The 20,312-nt window shown below is 40.0% G+C and overlaps 2 protein-coding genes across 3 annotated transcripts; both read left to right on the forward strand.

Annotated features, from left to right (window-relative positions):
* supv3l1 (SUV3-like helicase) lies at positions 1-7,982 on the forward strand. Its single transcript, XM_023395277.2, has 16 exons — positions 1-427; positions 606-683; positions 1,213-1,320; positions 1,416-1,530; positions 1,710-1,878; positions 2,044-2,155; positions 2,678-2,755; positions 3,101-3,192; positions 3,295-3,475; positions 3,858-3,951; positions 4,371-4,490; positions 4,624-4,723; positions 4,863-4,943; positions 5,303-5,479; positions 6,134-6,282; positions 6,549-7,982. The coding sequence occupies exons 1-16, from the start codon at positions 148-150 to the stop codon at positions 6,958-6,960; spliced, it is 2,346 nt and encodes a 781-aa protein (XP_023251045.1). The 5' UTR covers positions 1-147; the 3' UTR covers positions 6,961-7,982.
* A 226-nt stretch (positions 7,983-8,208) lies between these two features.
* LOC111645929 (hexokinase HKDC1-like) lies at positions 8,209-19,825 on the forward strand. 2 transcript variants are annotated; one of them, XM_023395274.2, is made up of 21 exons: positions 8,209-8,492; positions 10,094-10,256; positions 10,395-10,552; positions 10,748-10,870; positions 10,996-11,091; positions 11,426-11,525; positions 12,561-12,744; positions 12,863-13,018; positions 13,096-13,329; positions 13,898-14,039; positions 14,205-14,361; positions 14,594-14,742; positions 14,987-15,106; positions 15,321-15,416; positions 15,836-15,935; positions 16,337-16,449; positions 16,558-16,724; positions 17,022-17,177; positions 17,284-17,371; positions 18,550-18,695; positions 18,851-19,825. In XM_023395274.2, exons 1-21 carry the CDS (start codon positions 8,430-8,432, stop codon positions 18,984-18,986), a joined length of 2,847 nt encoding a protein of 948 aa, XP_023251042.1. In that variant the 5' UTR covers positions 8,209-8,429; the 3' UTR covers positions 18,987-19,825. The 2 variants fall into 2 exon arrangements, with proteins under 2 accessions (XP_023251042.1, XP_023251043.1); XM_023395275.2 differs by having other exon boundaries at positions 16,561-16,724.
* Positions 19,826-20,312: the final 487 nt, after the last annotated feature.

Below are 20,312 nucleotides of genomic sequence, written 5' to 3' on the forward strand. Positions count from 1 at the left end.
AGCAGGAAGAGAAATGTGTTGACCGTCCTCTGCTGTAACTGCTGGCTGGTGTAATCCACATATTCAGACTTGTTGAACAGTATGCAGCGACATTAACACGCGTTTTTGTGCGTAGCCCACAGAAGGTGCTAACACCGGGGTGTAGCTATGTCAGTAAACCGGTGTATGTCTGTGTTTTCTCGGCTTCAGCGCCACATAAACAGCCGGACTACTCGCGTCACCGCTGGCGGCTTTCATGCGTCCACTGGATCTGGTTTGTTACATAAACAACATCAGACTGCTTCTGCGGTTTGCAGCAGAAATGTTTCATCCGACAGCTCTCCTCCAAAAGCCCCGGACACTTCTCTGTTCGTCCCCGTGTCTCTGAAGGCGGACCCCTCGGTAGATGGGAGTGTAGGGTTAGAGCTGAGCCAGCCGCTCAGTAAAGGTCAGTAAATTCACTTTTCACTAACTACCAGCCGTAAATTCACTTATGTTGTTGTTGTTTGCTGCTGCTGTCAGTATTATTCCATGTGTTTGGTGCTTGTGTCATCTCTTAATGGTTAACATGAAAGTAATTTCCTTATTCATGTTGGTTCTCTCTGCGTTTTATTTCTATGATTCAGATGAACTTCTGAAAGTTTTGAACCGGTTTTATAAGAAGAAGGAGATGCAGACACTGGCAGCAGATCATGGCCTGGATGGTGAGGAAACAGTTGTCAATACGTTGTCAGTCTAAATGTTATTTAATTGCCAGATCTGTCTACATTTAACCCAGTCACCAGTAATTGTCATTTAACAAATGTTTTTTGTGAAAAATCACAGGGCTTTATAACATTACATACTGTCTCGGCCATTACAGCATGAATGCTTTAACTCTCATTTCATTTAAATATTTACCTAGAAATATAATAAAACCACATAATTAAAAAAATCCAAATATAATTCACTAGTGAAAATATTCTCACAACTGCACACATACACAGGGAGGAGAGGAAAAGTAAACCTTATTAATACAAGATGAGCTTACATCAGTCTGTACTGACATTATATTAAAGATCTTCATGTCACAAAGGTTATTGTTGATGATGTCAGCATGATGCTGAAGCAAGTCTGATGGAAATTTGGCCAATGTGCATTTTTCAGTGATCTCTGTTGCAGACCTTGCAATCTTATGTGTCTTTTGTGTGTGTGTGTGTGTGTGTGCGCGCGTGCGTGCACGCCCGTGTACAGCTCGTCTCTTCCACCAGGCCTTCATCAGCTTCAGGAAGTATACCATGGATTCATCCTCACTTCCCGCTGATCTCCACATCATCCTCAGTGACATCTGCTGTGGAGCAGGTTTGTCAGTTTTTAATAAAACTTCAACATGTTTGTGTCAGTGGTAATGAATTAAATTTATGATTTAATTAACATTCATTTCTGCTGCTCTCAAGGTCACTTAGATGACATCTATCCATACTTCATGCGTCATGCCAAGCAGATCTTTCCCATGCTGGACTGTATAGATGACCTGAGAAAGATTTCAGACCTCAGAGTCCCTGCCAACTGGTATGTGTTATAGATCCAGAGCCAGGAATGTAGGTGTTGTTAATTCATGTTGGATTTAACCACTTCCAACAGTGGTTTACATCTTAGCTTCCATTAAAGTGGATTTACATTTCAGTCACTATCTGTATGCATGTGTTGCACCTGTGGTTGTAGTATATCTCTGTTTGTGTGTTCATCAGGTACCCAGAGGCTCGTGCCATCCAGAGGAAAGTGATTTTCCACGCTGGTCCCACTAACAGTGGTAAAACCTACCACGCCATCCAGCGCTACCTGTCCGCTAAGTCTGGAGTCTATTGTGGCCCTCTGAAGCTACTTGCCCACGAGATCTTTGAGAAGAGCAACAGTGCTGTGCGTCTCCACTGATCATTGTCCTCTGATTTTACACAACAAAGTCTTTGTACGGGATTTCGGCAGTAGTGCTTCACATGTGGGGAAAAACATGCATAAACCTTTTTGTGACTTAAGAGGGAGCTGCACAAAATCTGATAATTGTGACACTCTGTGTACTCCCAGGGTGTGCCATGTGACTTGGTTACAGGGGAGGAGAGGACCTTTGTGGACTTGGAGGGTAAAGCAGCTGGTCATGTGGCCTGCACCATTGAGATGTGCAGTGTCACTACACCTTGTGAGTAAACATAACACACACAAACATTTCTGCACAGTAGCATCAATATAACAAGAAAACTCCATTGCTCTGTAGAACATTGCATTGAATTGTATCTAATCAGATGACATTTGTTCTGATCAAAAACAGTTATCATATTGAAACTTGACTATTGTCTCTTTTCAAATTAGTCCTAGAAAGTCTTATCTGTTAATCTCACAAAAATGCATTAAATTTTTCTTACCTGTCAAAATAAGGTGTTTGAAGTTTTTGTGTTGTGGCTGTAATAATTGATGCTCAGATGAATGTACTTTGTTACCATCTTTAAAGTGATCCAGTGGTATTTATAGACCAGTGACTCCTTTGTTTGTTTTTATGTATTTCAAGTAACTAGCACAGGACTGTCGCATATTGGATGAATGTTGGTCCTCCTTGCGGAAGACTCATCAGCCAAAATACAGAACTTTTGAACAAACTGTTCTTTTTGATGTGTCTTCAACGTCACCTGGAATAGTTAACATAGGATTGTTTTTTTGTCTGTAGATGAGGTGGCTGTAGTCGATGAAATTCAGATGATCAGAGATCCTTCCAGAGGCTGGGCCTGGACCAGAGCACTGCTGGGTTTGTAACACACACTCAAAAACATACAGTCAAACACACACAGAAGACCTCTGCACCCTGTGATTCATGTGGCCTGAAGCTAAAATAATGAGCATCTTCTCAAGCTTTATTTCCCTCTCAGTTAATAAAACTCACACTTAATATTTGTAATAGTAATAAAACAATGATGATGAACATTTATTTTCTGAATCTCTTGTTTCCTGTTGTGACACACACATCATTAGGCATTTTTATGTACATGGTCACCTCTGGCAAACCTTTCTGTTGTACCTATGATTTAATCTTTTGTTTTGAATGATGATGTTTCTAACCTCAACAGCTGGCATTCTCTTTGTCATTGTGTAGGTCTCTGTGCAGAGGAGATCCATGTGTGTGGAGAACCTGCAGCTGTAGACTTCATCAGAGAGCTAATGTACACGACTGGAGAGGAGGTGGAGGTGAGGCTGTAGCATGTAGTGGTTCAGGAGGAGTGCAAACTTTTCTTTTGGGGCACCGCTCACATTCCTCTTAACTTTCTCTGTCCCTTCATTCCTCTTAAGGTGCACACCTACCAGCGTTTGACTCCATTCTCAATCTTGGATCAGGCCGTGGAGTCATTAGACAACCTGAGACCAGGAGATTGTATTGTCTGCTTCAGTAAAAATGACATCTACTCCATAAGCAGACAGATTGAGGCCAGAGGACTAGAATGTGCTGTGATTTATGGGAGCTTGCCTCCAGGTGAGTGCGTAAGTTGAACTTGTCACATAGGTCCTGTGTAACTTGGTCCTCATGATGACTAAAAGTGAGCTAAGAATATAAGAGGATAAGTTCGTCCACCCTCTGTAAACTTGTCTCAGAACCTTGTCCATAAAGTATCTAAGTGTGTGAGTAATGTCTGAAAAATCAAAATCTTTGTGGGCTCAACTTGCAAAGATGTTCATTGGCTCCAGTTTGAACACTGCAACAAATAAACATTAGAAAACAAAAACATGTTATTCATAAGTAATATACAAACCTTCATATCAGACTTTTGTGTAGTAGAAACTTTTGTAAATGAGCTCCACACAGTGCTGATTACTGTTTTTACAAAGACCAAGCTTAGTTGTTCTGTGGTTTACAGGCACCAAGCTGTCACAGGCCAAGAAGTTCAATGACCCTGATGACCCCTGCAAGATCCTGGTCGCTACAGATGCCATTGGAATGGGCCTTAACCTGTAAGTATACATGATACCAAGGTATCTTCTAAATAATGAAAATAATTTAAAAATGTTAAAAGAAAACCCGTTACATGGTCTCACTGGTGTACTGTTTCCCGAAAGAAGTTATTAGTGTGTTGTCTGTGTTTTGTGAAATCAAGCGTTCATTCTTCTTGTCCCAATCTATGGAGATATAATATTAGCCTCCAGGCTGTATTCCTGATATTTATCAGTCATTGGGAAACTTTAAACACTTACCCTTTTTAAAGTTTTCTGTTGTTTGTTGGCATGTTCAGCATACACCACTGCACATAGAGGCTTTATTAAGCTACAGTGGCAGCATAATGGTCAAATTTGCATTAATAATTTGTGTAAATTCCATCAACTCAGCTCACATCTGTCCATTTGTCTGTATGTCTCCCACTTTCTCTCTATAGGAGTATAAAACGTATCATCTTCAACAGTCTGGTAAAGCCTAATGTTAATGAGAAGGGGGAGAAACAGATGGAGACCATCAGCACATCACAGGCTCTGCAGATTGCCGGCCGCGCCGGCAGGTCGGTCTCATTTCAGCTTATATTGTCCCCATTCTGGAGGGTTAAAGGCGGGAGAGAGGACACAACATTCACAAGTGAGCTTCTGTCAACTTAGTGTGTTTTTTTTTTTTCTCTCCTCTGTCACATCTCTCAGGTTCTCCTCCAAGTTCAAAGAGGGAGAAGTTACCACCATGCACAGAGATGATCTGCCTGTCCTGAAGGAAATACTCAGCCTCTTAGTAGAGCCCATAGAGGTGATCATTCACACACACACACACACACACACACACACGCACACACACACACACACACACACACACACACACACACACACACGTACGCACACACAGTCCCAGCTGCACAGGATGTTTTATCTCTCCTCCTTTGTCTCAGACTGCAGGTCTCCATCCCACAGCAGAGCAGATAGAGATGTTTGCCTATCATCTACCTGATGCTACCCTATCCAACCTCGTTGTGAGTAAAGCTGTCTATTCATTTACCCTCCCACCTTGATTAAGCATGATAACAACAGCGTGAGGAAAATGATCACATTGAGCTACAGCCATCAGTGAAGGGTTTGCTCATGCATACTCTGTTTTTACGTTATTGGTATATGTTGAACTTCATACTGGAAACAGAATTGTGGACTTCAAAAGAATTCTGTGCCGTTTAGTGCTGTTGGACTCAGAATGGACAGTCAAGAAAAGACTGCTAAACTCTGATGGTTTTATCCTCCGTACTTGAGTCCTGATAAATATTTGACACTCTTTTTGTGTGTCCACTGTAGGCTCATCTTTGTGAATCCTCTCTCTCTCTCCGTCTCTTTTTCTCAGGACATATTTGTCAGCCTCTCTCAGGTGGATGGTATGTACTTCGTCTGCAACATCGATGACTTCAAGTTTCTGGCTGATATGATTCAGCACATCCCACTCAACCTGAGGTCACGCTACGTCTTCTGTACTGCTCCCATCAACAAAAAACAACCTTTTGTATGCACCTCCTTCCTGAAGGTAAGGATGAGCAGAGGGAAACAGGAGGAGGAGGAGGAGGAAGCATGAGATTTAAGGAGGAGAGACCAAGAAGGAAGAGTGGGCTGATGAGCAGTAGCAACACTGAGGTGGAAAGTAACAATAATTCATTTATAGTAAAAGCAGTGACTGGGTTTATTGGGGTCAGTGAAAACAAAAAAACCTGGTTTTCCTTCAGACAACAGAAACTGATTCAGTGAGTCAGTGTTGTAAAAAGAAAAAGATTTTTATTGGCACTGTGCAATACACTCTCATTTTATGGTAATATCACTGGTAAAACAAGATTAGCAACAGAATAAAGTCCTCAACAAGTGACCTTTGAGATTCAGGGCTATGTTCTAGATATTGTTGATGTGAGCAATGAAAACTCCTTTCTGCTTGTAGAGTGGTTAAGAAGTGTAAAGCTAAATATTTCATTAGTGTAATACAATAATAATACACTAATGAATGGTAATAGTTTTGATGTTAGAATATTTTTTCTTTTACTTTTAATTTGTCATTATTGGATTAATATTAATGGTAATATTATGATACTATTGAAGACAATGTTTCATCTTTTCTCTTTCCATTTGCTTGATTGTTAAGCTTTGCATACTCTTCCATACTTGCAGCTTCGTGCTCTTGTTTCTCTTTCAGTTTGCACGTCAGTTCAGTCGAGATGAACCCCTGACTTTTGACTGGGTGTGCCGTCACATCAGCTGGCCTTTGGCTGAACCCAAAAACATTAAAGACCTGGTTCACTTGGAAGCTGTTCATGATGTGTTGGATCTTTACCTCTGGTTAAGGTAACGTTATCTTTTTTTTTTTTTACTTTCCACTTCTTTTACCTGTCATTTAAATGAGATCATTATTGGCAGGTGCTTGTGTGCAGAGACATGGTGCAGTAAATTCAATTAGACCTTGATTGTTGAATTAGGACTTATTATCATCATCATATATCTTCCTCCAATCTCTTATTCCTTACAATATAACATTTTATTTTTTACAGGCAGCTCTCATAATGGCTGCTTACCACCCTAATCCCTGTTGCTGTCTGTCTGTCTGTCTCTAGCTACCGTTTCATGGACATGTTTCCAGACACTGCCTCAATTCGTGAAATTCAGCGAGAGCTTGACGATATCATCCAACAAGGCGTCCGAAATATCACCCGTCTCATCAGAGCCACTGACCCATCCATTACTAGCCCAACACAGACACAGTTCAGCAAGCGTGGACAAACAAGTGGTAGCAGTGGAACTGTGGATAGTAATCTTTTGATTGGCAACAGAGGACAAAGGGGACAGAGAGTTTCAGGAGAGATGATAGGAAGCTCTCTGGCCAGTCGACTTGTAAAAGACGGGCTGTTGACTCCTGATTTGCTCCGACAGCTGCAGAGGGAGTGGTCCAAAGATCACTCTCACCCACTCAAGACAGAACATCACAGTGCTAACAACAAAGGGAAAAATAAAAAGAAGAAGAAATGAAGAGGAAGATGACTATATATTAATGGTTGCGCAAGGTCATTACTGTTCCCATGGAGATCAATAACTGATACAATAGTAATATCTGGTGGTTTGCCTGAAATGAATCATGATTTTGGGCATTTAAAGGGGATCTATGAACCTTTTCTAACCCTGGAAGACTCATAAAAAGCTTTTAGCCTGAGAGCTTGAGCTGTACAAATAAACACCAACATGTAGTTGCAATGCAGGAGGAGTGTTTTATGGTCGGACATGTACACCTGGAATACTGCGCCATTAAGGCTGTCACAAAATGTACTTTTTTTTTACTGTGCTAAAACCTCACTGTATGTTTTCCTCCAACCTACAAATGCACAAAGTGTAACTAGTGATGGAAAATGTCTCTAGTTGAGGATGCTGTGAACTACTTGCTACTTTCTTGATCCCTCTAGAAGATCAGCTACCTGCTCAGAGATTCTCCCTCTTCAGTGAGAACAGAAAATAACTCACAGATTCTTCTTGTAAACTAATTTAAAAGGCACAAGTTGCCCCAACAGCAAACTTTACTGACTTGAGTTTGGCTTACAAGAAATAGACCCATCATCGTGTATCACTGTTGGAGATGCCAGGTTCCTTCAGAGTTACCACTGAACCCACGGCTCAAAGTGACAAGAAACATTGTTTAGCATAATAAAGTTTCAGCCAAGGTCACATTCTCATAAATGCTATTCTAGAATCATTTTTTGTGACCAGGAAATTGTTTAAAATGCACTGGGGTTATACAGGTCGGGAACAAGCTTTGCTCAGTTCAGGGGAGTCAAATGTAGAACTTCAAAGCAGCATGAGAGTATATTTCCAGCTTATTTGGGAATACCTGAAGCATTCACCTTAAAGTACTCTCTAATGAATAGCATTTTCTGTGAGCATCCAGCTAACATTTTGAATTGAGCGCAACCCTGTTAGTGTCTATATACAGATGAGATGCCATATTTTTTCTTCTTTGCATATAAAGTGATGACATCAGTCAATAAAAATCTACAGTTTTACCTGTCTCAGTTTTTGTTTTTTATGTGCCGCACACGTTAGATCAACAATTATGACACATAAAAACTAACACAAACTAAAAGCTAAAATCAATGCTCAATGGTGGGTCAAATTATTGAATGTCAGTTTCCATGAACCAACCAAAACTTGCATGTTAAGTTTCAAGAGAGGAGGATGTGATAGTAGAAGAGGGCTTGGCTTGTTGTTAATCATTGAGATAGTGCAGAGGTTGGTCTCTGCTCAGTGGACTCGGTCAGTGAGAACAAAAGACCATCAGACAGGAGGGGGAAAAAAAGAGGCTTTCTGCATCTTTATATGCGCACACACTGAACACATTTTTCATAATTTCATTTAAGTGTATGCACTTGCATCGTGCACTGACGCGCAAACTCAAAGAAACAAACCAGATCTCGAAGGAGTTTACATGGTCGTATGTGTAATACATCAAGATGTTGGCTGTTCATCTTGTTTCCTTCTTCTTCTCCAAACTCCAGGAGGACCCCACAAAGAAGGTAAGAGTTACTCATTGTGTTGACCTTGTGTTGCACACAAGTTTAAAACTGTAAAACATTTTTAAATGGAAATAATGACTTACATTATCAAATTAGTAGCTTCGGGTACCTTGAAAGGCACTATAAAAATATTTAAGATTTATTCAACATCATTATTTCGTCACTTAGGGTGCTCTAATTTGGTGTTTCATCATTCACCGTTGGTTATGGAAGGATTTATTCCTATTATATTATTTAAGTTTTGCATGTGCACACAAATAGGCTACTGTACCTTACTGTACAAAATCTAAAAGATAAGGCAGTAATAGTAATACTGTAATAAGAGGATCAACGTGCTTTAATCAATAGTTACTGTGTCACCATTTATCTTTTCCCAAGAAATGATTAACATCTTTTCCTGGCAGTGTCACTAATCCTCTCATAGTGCAAATGAGATCAACACACACTCTCACCAGGACGAAGTATAGACACTCCCATTAGCAATGCAGCACACACTCACACAGACACAGTGCACAGCCAGAGGGACCTTGTCCTGTGAACATGTTGTCTCAGTGATAGTTTGGCTGAGTATACAGAGTGGGACTGAGTGTGGGAAGGATTTTTTTATAGTCCCACATTCAAGTGACACTCCCTGGATTAAGTTACTGTTGTTAGTATTGAACTGGCTCTGAGTTTAGCACATGCTGCTACAGATTTCATGGCATTTTAAACATATGCAAACCTTGAAGAACTCTTTGAAGGTCAAATAAACAAGATTAAGTGAGTCTGACCCATCCCAAACATCTTTTGTCCTGCTGCTCCTATTTGTTTATTATTCAGAGAGCAAAAGAAGTGATGTTTGTCTTGAAAAGCTCCTTCTCACACACACAAACATGATCAAAGATCAGATTCACCCATATGCAAATATAATATATGTACATATATTGAATTTCTATATATGAAATATACGTTTTATTTTATATGTAAATATATGTACAAATTATATATGAAACCTTTTAGATTAAATTGGCACAGTTTCATATATTGACATGTATGTCTAGCCTATACAAAAATATACATTTATATACGTATGCTTATATTGTAGACATATGTTACCTAAATATATATCGATCCCAAAGCCTGTTAATATATGTTTATAGTATATACAGTAGAGTCCAAATGTCTGAGACCACATTCCCTGAATTATAACATTGACATGTTTGAAATTAATGAGAAATGAATACACATAAAACATATATAAACATTGTTTTATATGTATGTTGTTCTAATAAATTTGCATAAATAAATAAAATATACGTTAACGCGGCCTCAGACATTTGGACTCTACACATATGTTGCGAGCATATGTGTTCTATGTAAAAATCTCATCATATAGATATATATTTCTTAATATATGTACATACATGTTATAAAGTTATATCTTCATATATCCAGAGGATGTATATATGTGATTATAATATATCACAGATAGGTGGCATAATGGCAACATTACTATTATAGGGACATATATGTCATATATTACATTTCTGTATGGGACAATAATGAATTTACATTTTCTCTTTGTCTCTGTTTGCGCTGTCTGTCCTATAATTTTTTTTTAGGTGGACAGGTTTCTGTATGCAATGCGTCTCCATGACGACCAGCTAAAGGACATCTCGGCTCGTTTCCAGGCTGAGATGAAGAAGGGGCTTTCAGCAGAAAGCAATGTCACTGCAACAGTGAAGATGCTGCCAACACATGTCCGCTCCACTCCTGTTGGATCAGGTTACTCACATTATTCAGATTAGGGATTTTCACACTCTTTCGGGCTGTTGCATAGATCAATGAACTCTGAAGAAACATATAATCCATACATAAACAAATCAGATGTTATATTTTTGTCTCTCTCCTTCACTCCTGCAGAGAAAGGACAGTTTCTGGCGTTGGATCTTGGAGGCTCCAAGTTTAAAGTACTCCAAGTTAAAGTGAGAGAGGGAATGGGGATTAGGAGGGGAGGAGTGGAGATGGAGGAGAAGACTTACCCGATACCTGGGGAGCTACTTGCGGGGAGAGGAGCAGAGGTAAGAAGGTGAACGAGAGAGACAGGAACCAACAGTGAAAATGCAGAGCAGGAAGGGAAGGTGGAATTCAAGAGTTTAGGAGACATATGGGCATTTGAGGATGGTTCATTAACAGAGAAGAGGCTTTTTTTAAATTTTCCACCTTCTTTACTTTCTTTCCCTCTTTTCTCTCCCTGTCTGACTCTCCGTGTGTAGTTATTTGACCATGTGTCAGAGTCTTTAAAGGACTTCCTTCATGAGAAGAACATCAGCTTGGAGAAGAAACATCCTCTGGCCTTCACTTTCTCTTTCCCCTGTGAACAGTCCACCCTGGATCAGGTAATGACACTCTTTTGGTTTTCATGACCTCTACCTGCAGTATATCCTACTCTCTATGTTGACATGGCTGTCTTTTTAGATTTACATTCCAAAAGACTTCCTGACCTCTTCTCACCTCTCTGCAGGGAAAATTGTTAAACTGGAGTAAGAACTACCAGGTTCGAGGCTTCCAGGGAAAGGATGTGGTCCAGGCCCTCAGAGAAGCTATTGACAGAACTGGGGTATGGACTATTTTTCATTCATGAGACCTTCAACTGAGGAACTGAGACACGACTGTTGAGGAGGATCTTATTTTACACATTTAGCCGAAACATTCTGCTGTAACTGTGATACCATTCATAGCTGACATTATCAAAACAGATGCCACCAATAAGAGACTGTAATCAGAGGTAGACTGTGTACAAGATTTTTTACTTGTTGTTTTGCTAAGGGTGATACATTATGGTCATATCAGAATGGACAGATGCACATATGCACCCATGAGTGACCACATTAGCCCTGTAAGAACGTTACAAAAACTTGACTTTAATTCTAACTTGGTGCATCACTCTGCAGGGAATGAATATAGAGGTGTTGGCTATGGTTAATGACACTGTAGCCACCATGATGACCTGTGGGTTTGATGACAATTACTGTGAAGTAGGACTCATCATTGGTAAGTACAATCATTTGAATCATACTATTTGCTGTAGTGAGAAAAAGTAATTATGTATATTTACTCTAGTGCTGAACTTGAGCTTTTCCATTTTCTACTACTTTATACTTCTACACACCTAGTCTACTTTTTACTGCACTACATTTGTTTGACAGCTATAGTTACTGGTTATTTTACATTGCTGTATTGGTACTTTTACTTGAAGGATCTGAATACTTCTTGCACAACTGCCTGTAGCTGTATAAGGCAGCGGACAACTGGTGCTGTAAATCAACCTCCAACTTCAGGGATGCTGCTCTGTAGCTATAACAGTTATTACCAGTGTGGCTTTGTCTTTGTGACAAACATTCTTTGCAATATTTCATCTTCATTGTGTGTCTGTTGAATCTTCCATTTTTTTTCCTGCTGTCTGTATAATGTACTGTTTGGGTAGTGGAGAAAAAAAAGAACACCTGACCCTATAATACAATACAATCCACCACAACAATCTGCAGACTCAATAAAAATTGACCTACCACCTTCCTAAGTGTTAAAAAAGTAAAAATTTACTTTTAGAGTAAACTTATTTGGCATACTATGATGAAATAATCAAACACAGGCATCATTAATCGTTTCACAATCCCATTAACGCCTTTCTAATCAAAACTGGAAAGTTGTTGTGGACCTTTAGTTAAGTTGCTGCTCTCTCTGGTGGTTCACTGTGTTATTGCATGTGTGCGTGAGTTAGTGTGTGTTTTTTTTGCGCATGGTCTTGTTCACTGTGCTATACTGAATATTCACAAACTGGGTTAATAGTTGCTAATTTAAGGATAGGATATGGTATTGGTCTCAAGGTAAGAATTAGTGTATGGTTAAATTAAGGTTAGTACAGGACTAAGACTTCATTTTAAGGGTAAAATGAAAAGTAATGGTTATGGTAGACGTTTACTTGAGAGAGGATTAAAGATAGAAAATTAACATCGCCAGTACAATTTATTTATTTATTTTAATTATCATAATTCATTCAGTGGATTTCCTGTATGACTTTGTGTTTAGGCACAGGCACCAATGCGTGCTACATGGAGGAGCTACGTCACGTTGACCTGGTGGAGGGAGACGAAGGCAGGATGTGCGTGAACACTGAGTGGGGAGGCTTTGGAGATGACGGGGCTCTGAACGATTACATCACTGAGTTTGACAAGGATGTCGATGCAGCCTCCAACAACCCTGGGAAACAAATGTAAGGAAAGCAGCTTTGTGTTTTTTTGGTGATATGGTATGTAATGGCACAGCCCGAATGACACAATATCAACCTTAAAGTGTTGTCTTTTATCTCTTCCCACACTTCTTCATTGCAGCTTTGAGAAGATGGTCAGTGGGATGTATCTGGGTGAGTTAGTGAGGCTGGTTGTGTTAAAGATGGCTAAACAAGGACTGCTGTTTGATGGATTTGTGTCCCATGCCCTGAGGACCAAAGGAAAAATAACCACTGCAGATGTGGCATCCATGGAGGAGTAAGTTATCTTTGTCTTTATGTGTCACACTGCTTCTGACTGGAAAGTCAGATATCATAAATGTTGATCTTTCTCAGGTACAAAAATGGTCTGAAGAACACCAAAGACATTCTCACGGGCCTTGACTTGAACCCTTCACCTGATGACTGCATCGCTGTCCAGCATGTCACCACCATTGTGTCCTTCAGGTCCTCAAATCTAGTTTCTGCGGGACTGGCTGCCATCTTGACTCGTATAAAGCAAAATCGGAATTTGAGGGCATTAAGGATCACTGTAGGTGTGGATGGAACAGTGTACAAGACCCACCCACAGTAGGTTATTATGGAAAATCACACTCATATGCGAGTGGTGCACATCAATAGGTCTGTTTCCTGGAGGACGTTTTGACCTGTCACACAGGGAAAAGCACAGGTATGAATATTAAAATGAATGAAGGCTGAATTCTGTTGCCCCAGTTTCAAAGTCCTGCTGGTTTGCTGTCACACTGTCATGGCTTACTGGGACAATGTCATTATTTACACCTGTGCTTTTCTTACTGTGACAAGTTAAAATGTTTGCTGTGTGAAAGGCCTATTACAAAATTAACAATGAGATTCAAATTTTAAACTACAACTACTTTACCACTACAAGTTCATTGTAAATACTCATCTCATTGTAAATACCTTCAATTATCATTTTGACTGGTCACATTGTTATGACATGATAAAATACATTTAAAAGGATCTAAATAAAAATATGATTATAGATTCTAATTTGTTTAATGAACTTGTGTGCCAGACTTCTTTGCTAGTTAATTACAATAGTAGTGATGTTGTTGCAGCTGCCACAGATTACCAATAGAGGTCACAAACGTTAAACATTAGACTCCTTCTATTTCAGGTATCCTAAACGCCTCCACAAAGTGGTGCGCCGGCTGCTTCCTGAGTGCCATGTCAGATTCGTCTTGTCAGACAGTGGCAGCAGCAAAGGAGCTGCCTTGGTAACAGCAGTCGCTCAACGACTGGCATCACAGAGGCGAAAGGTTCGGATAGGCTGCTGTGTGTATGTGTGTGTGTGTGTGTGTGTGTGTGTGTGTGTGTGTGTGTGTGTGTGTGTGTGTGTGGTGTGTGTGTGTGTGTGCCTTCAAACATCTCATCTTGATTATTAAACGGTGTCTGACATACAGTTTCTCTCACTTGTGATCCAGGTGGATGAGACACTGTCTCCCTTCAGACTGAGCCATGAGCAGCTCCAGTTGGTGAAGGCCAGGATGAGGACGGGGCTGGAGGCAGGACTAAAGACAAAAGGCCCCTCTGCTATCAAGATGCTGCCTTCCTTTGTGTACCATACACCTGATGGCACAGGTCAGACACACACGCACACACCCACACACACACACACACACACACACACACACACACACACACACACACACACACACACTCTCTCTCTTTCAGCTTCAACAAGAGAGGTAAGTTCTTGCTTGAAACGAGTGGCATGTTGTTTTTTTTAATTGCCCACACGAAGATGAAAACATTTAACTGAATCTCACTGAATCAGATAATCAGCACACTTACTCTCTGCGTTTTTTTCAAGAGCATGGAAAATACCTTGGTCTGGATCTGGGAGGAACCAACTTCAGAGCTTTGCTAGTGAAGTTCAAAAAAGGTCTTCAAAATAACACTCGACTCTACCATAAGCTCTACACCATACCTCAGGAGATAATGCAGGGAACTGGAGAAGACGTAAGACACACAGATATACTGTCAGCATGTTTAAATAATATGTGCAGAAAGACGAGCAGTGGCAGGCAGACAGACAATGAAAATGGGATTTGGTTTAGCGGATTACTGATGAAAAGTCTATTAGTTTTATTTACTAGAAGTGCAAGATCAAATTAATTCTCCTAAAAAACATAGTGAAAATCAAGTACACAGCCGACAGATTTTCATTAAAAAGTTTTCTCTCTTTCTCTCACTCTGTTTCTAGTTGTTTGACCATATTGTGGACTGTATTAGTGATTTCCTGGACTACATGGGTTTGAAAAACGCTCGTCTTCCTGCGGGCTTCACCTTCTCTTTCCCCTGCGAGCAGACGGCCATTGACACGGTAAGCATGGACATCAAAGGGTTTGTCTCCCACTTGAGTTCACTTATTTTAAGTACAAAAAACTTTTTTTTTTTTTTCACACTGGAATAACAATCAGTAATCAAATTAATAGTTTTATAAAGGCTTCTTCTCAAAAGATAAATATACAGTAAAATACACAAGTGAACAGACAACCAAAAGAAACATCACTTTTGTAACTTTGTATGTTCTGTAGGGGACATTGGTGAGCTGGACCAAAGGCTTCAAGGCCACAGACTGTGAAGGGCATGATGTTGTTAGCTTGCTGCGGGAGGCCATCAAGAGACGCAATGTGAGTATGACTACAACAAAATAGAGTATCATAATTATGATCGGGGGTTTTATCAGATGAGGTGAAAGAATAATGCTCTTTCCTATTTGTTCATGTAAAAATAGTGACAATGAACCTGTAAGATGCACAGAACAGTTTTTCACCATAAAAAGAATAATGTAAAATGATGAGACATCCCCCATGATACAAGTCCAGACTCTTGTTGGATCTGTTGCCATGTTCTTACATACAGTACATTACAATACACTTCCTTTGATGTTGAATCAAGTACTACATGCTTGTCTTTAAAAACTAACCTTTAAAATAAAAGCAGTTAAAAACACATGTGTATAATAACGTATCCTGCAGTAATTTGGCTATGCAATAGCACCAGTAAATAACATGTATGTAAATACTTGCGTTTGTTTGTGCCTGTTCAGGAGTTTGACTTGGACATAGCAGCTGTAATCAATGACACAGTTGGGACCATGATGAGCTGCGCATATGAAGACCCTCAGTGTGAGGTTGGGCTGATTGCTGGTACGTGACCTTAAGATTGAGGATATGTTAACAAAGTCAAGACATTTTGGTGGGTCCTCACTTTTCTTACTGATTGACACTTTACTTTCAGATTAAGACTTAAACTGTGTTTAGGGTTAAGTTAAAGGTAGAAGTTAAGATGAGTGTTGTATTTATGATGGTGAATTTTGGGATTGGATCAGAAAAGCTATTCACCAATTAGTGTCCATAAAATTACTGTGACAATAATGCATTTAACAATAATCTTTTGGGTCTGACTGTTCACCACAAGCTTGTTGCTAAGTGTACTGGATTTTGTCTCTAAACACAACCCAGTGAGTTTGACAAGTATACATATTTTGGATTCCTGCTGCATTTCCAAATGTAATGTTAGAAATCAACCATATGATTCTATTTCACAGGAACTGGCAGTAATGTTTGTTACATGGAGGAAGTGAGGAACATTGAGAAGACTGAACAAAAGAAAGGACAAATGGAAAGAGAAGAGGGGACGCCTGAAGGAGAGAGGGATAAGGTAGAATTCTTATAAACACATCACAGTGTTTGTTTGTCATTGAGCTGCGGTGATGTTAAACAAATTTTTCCAATATTTAACCCCCTCACTACTGGTATCTGCATTCAGCAGCATGATGGGACAGAAGGAGAGAAAAACCTGGGGGATGCCAAGATACAAAAGATGTGTATCAACACAGAATGGGGAGGTCTGGGTGATGATGGCTCTCTGGATGATATCATCACACCTTATGATGTTGAGGTGGACCAAAACTCGTTTAACAACGGAAAACAAAGGTCAGAAAGTGTGTGTGTGTGTGTGTGTGGTTGCGTGTGCATGCGTGCTCTAAATGCTCCCTGCTTGGCCATCAAACACACATATTAAATTTTATGTTTATACAGCACAGCATGATTTATCTTCATATTTTGTGTGTGTGTCATTATTTATATATATATATATACACACACGCATACATCATGTGTTTTGGCTACATATCACTCACATACTTTTATATACTTCTAACCTGTAACATCGTCACGTGGTCACGCAGTCACGCAGTCACGCAGTCTTACTGGATTTTTTTGTGTGTTTAGGTTTGAAAAGCTGACCAGTGGGATGTATTTAGGTGAAGTTGTCCGTCAGGTATTACTGGATTTGACCAGAGGGGGTTTGCTGTTCAGAGGACACGTCACTGAACCTTTAAAAACACGTGGAATATTTGAAACGAAATACCTGTCACAAATAGAGAGGTAGGGGAAACTAACACACACACACACACACCTGTGTGACTGTACTGTACAGTGTACTGTAAACTTGTATTTTGCTGTAATGTGTGTGACTGTTTTCTCCCTCTAGTGACCGCCTGGCTCTCCTGCAGGTCAGATCTATTCTCCAGGGGCTGGGGCTCGAAAGCACCTGTGATGACAGCATCATTGTAAAAGAGGTAGAGGATAGAAAATGATGAGTAAGGGTTGGAGCCCAAACACTAACAGATATCAGTCATTTTCTGACATTTGTTGTGTCAGTGTATAGACTTTTGTAAGACCAGTGTGTTTTTGAAGTAAAGTCCACAAACCTAGACATTTAAAGTAATTATCTTTGATATTTTATTAATTTTACCACTATCACCCACACACAATCAGACTACATCAAGTCTAAACTCTAGATCAATTCAGGCTGATTATATACACTATATACTGGACCAGTAGGCTTTTCTTTATAGCAGATAATTTGAATAATCGTAAGTCGAAGGTTAGAGTAGTATTGCTGTGAGCCAACATATACACTAGAAATGTTACAGCAAGGATGAAGAACCCAAGTGCAAATACAGGGAGACAGAAAGACTAGAACTGAATAGCAGAATATTTATTGTGGGATGAGGGGATGAAGCTTGAGCTGGGGGATGGACTGTGCAGAGGGAACGACTGGAAAGAGACCAGTCTGGTGGCTGGTAAACAGAGCAGGGGGGAAGCCGGGGCTGAGCTGAGCTGAGGGTGGCAGGGTGGTAGTGGCAAAGCTGGGTATTTGCAGATGTCTTGATTGCAGAATGGGATGCAGCTGGTGGCCTCTGCTCAAACCTCAGCACACCCATCTCCACTTAAACACCCTCACACAGACACACAGGTAGACAGAGGGAAAGGAGAGACTGCAGACTGGGCAGAGGTGGAGGGTGTGACAAGAGATTCATTAAAACAATCACACGTAAATTAAATGTTTAATTAACGATATTCATGTTATGACATGTCAAAATATCAGATCTGAAAAGACCTGTTAGTAAATGACAAGGAGCATTTAGGTGATTGTGCCAAACCCTAAGAACCTTGTTAACAACTAATAAAAGTTATTGTTGCAGATGTAAAATAGCACAATTCTGCAACCTTATGGCATGTTCCTTGTCTCAGATTTGTCCCAAATTCCAGGGAGAGGTTAAGAGTTAAAGGTATGACCCACTGCAATGCTTGAAAAATCATGTTCTCTGTTGTAACCTCAGTTTGGGATTAAGAAAGATTTTTTTTCCCCACTGTTTTGTGAAGTGATTTGAAATTGTCAGGCTCAGCAAACTGTGGCACCAACAGGCTGTTGGCTGCTGCAATAATGATAACGGCTTTCATTGTTAAATAGGTATGTGGAGCAGTGTCACGTCGCGCAGCTCAGCTGTGTGGGGCAGGAATGGCGGCTGTGGTCGATAAGATCAGAGAGAACCGAGGACTGGACCATCTCAACATCACTGTAGGGGTGGATGGGGCACTTTACAAACTACATCCACAGTGAGTTGTTTTTATTATTATTTGTTGTGGACATGATTCAGTTCAATTCAAAATGTTGCTGTTGGCTACTGGATTCACGAGCTACTTTTACTCTGTTTAGTTTCCTTGAATTACTTTCCAAAAACTACAGACTCTTCTTTTTCTGTTGTTTCTAGTTTCTCTGGAGTCCTCCAAGAGACTGCTAGAGTTTTGGCTCCTCAGTGTAACGTGACCTTCCTCCCATCAGACGAGGGCAGTGGGAAGGGTGCTGCACTCATCACAGCTGGGGCCATACTGAAAAAGAAGATGTAACTTCACATACAAAATTTTATATATATATATATATATATATATATATACAGTTTTTGTTTCACTTCCTGTAATTTTTATTTTGCAATATGGAATGTCTGATACCCTATGCAGTGCTGTTCTTGTCACTGGTAATGTCTTGAATGTCGAGTGGGAGAACATCAGTCACTCGTCACATCTTGACCTGACAGCAAGGATCGTGATCCGGAGGTTCTTGATCCCTGTCAGGCTTCCCACCCGCAAACAAAACTTTATGGGCTTTGTGGTGCATCCACAGTGCCGCTGGCAGAGATTTAATCATTGTCCCTATTAATGTTTGAAGGACCAGATTAAAGTAACAAATTAATGAATTCATTAATTATATATATATATATATATATATATATATATATATATATATATTTTTTTTTTTTTTTACAAAATTGCATTAAATCTGTTTCTTTCCTTAGAGAAAATGTTTCTTATTTGTCCATCAGAAAGCCCTTCCTCAGTTGTTGACTGTGTAGTAGTGATACACAACACACTTTCCAAATTTTATTTGGTACTTGAAGGTTTCAAAACAAAGCCTTTCACTTTCCAGCCATTAACAAGTTGGTCGTGGGATAAGCATCACACCCACAGCTGCACAGTCACATGCTGGCCATGCACTGGGTACACCCTCAGATATAAGAGCTGAGTACTTTGCAAGTAAGACGAGATCAGTCAAAATGTGATCACACTGCACTCCTGATGTGAAGAACTGAACCGTCTCGCACCAGTTTTTATCAGTGATTGGGTTAAATGGTTTTTCACTTCTTTGGACCAGATGACAATAATTCAATAAATTATTTTTACATATCTAATTGTTTAATATCAATCTATTTAGAAAATATGGTATATGTATAAATGAGAGAGTGTGTGTGTGTGTGTGTGTGTGTGTGTGTGTGTGTGTGTTAGTCAGCAGTACTTCAGTATTGATGAAAGGCAGGAGGAGGAGAGGAATGCTGCTGACCACATTTCCCAGCAATAAAAACAACTGATGCTCTGTTCAGTCATTTTGGACAGACTCTATGTCCTTGTGATCGCCAATCTGTCTGTCTCTCTGCCCTCTGTCTGTCTGTCTGTCTGTTTGTCCGTCTGTCTGTGCCATTTTGGTCATTCTGGCCGTGTGCTTTATCTGACTGGCTGGATTCTTGCCCACCTGCATGTGTCTTTATCTATCGGCCTGCATGGTGCACACTGAAATAACAGTACAGGCAGAAACATTGGGACATCCACTGAGAGATCTCAAAGTTTTAGATATTTGCTGTTAAAAGTTAGCTGAAGATGGAGTGTGTTGATAAAGGTTCA

This window comes from Seriola lalandi, unplaced genomic scaffold (genome assembly GCF_002814215.2).
Source record: "Seriola lalandi dorsalis isolate HSWRI2012SDOR001 ecotype SW California unplaced genomic scaffold, Sedor1 jcf7180002054959, whole genome shotgun sequence".
NCBI classification, from domain to species: Eukaryota; Metazoa; Chordata; class Actinopteri; order Carangiformes; family Carangidae; genus Seriola; species Seriola lalandi.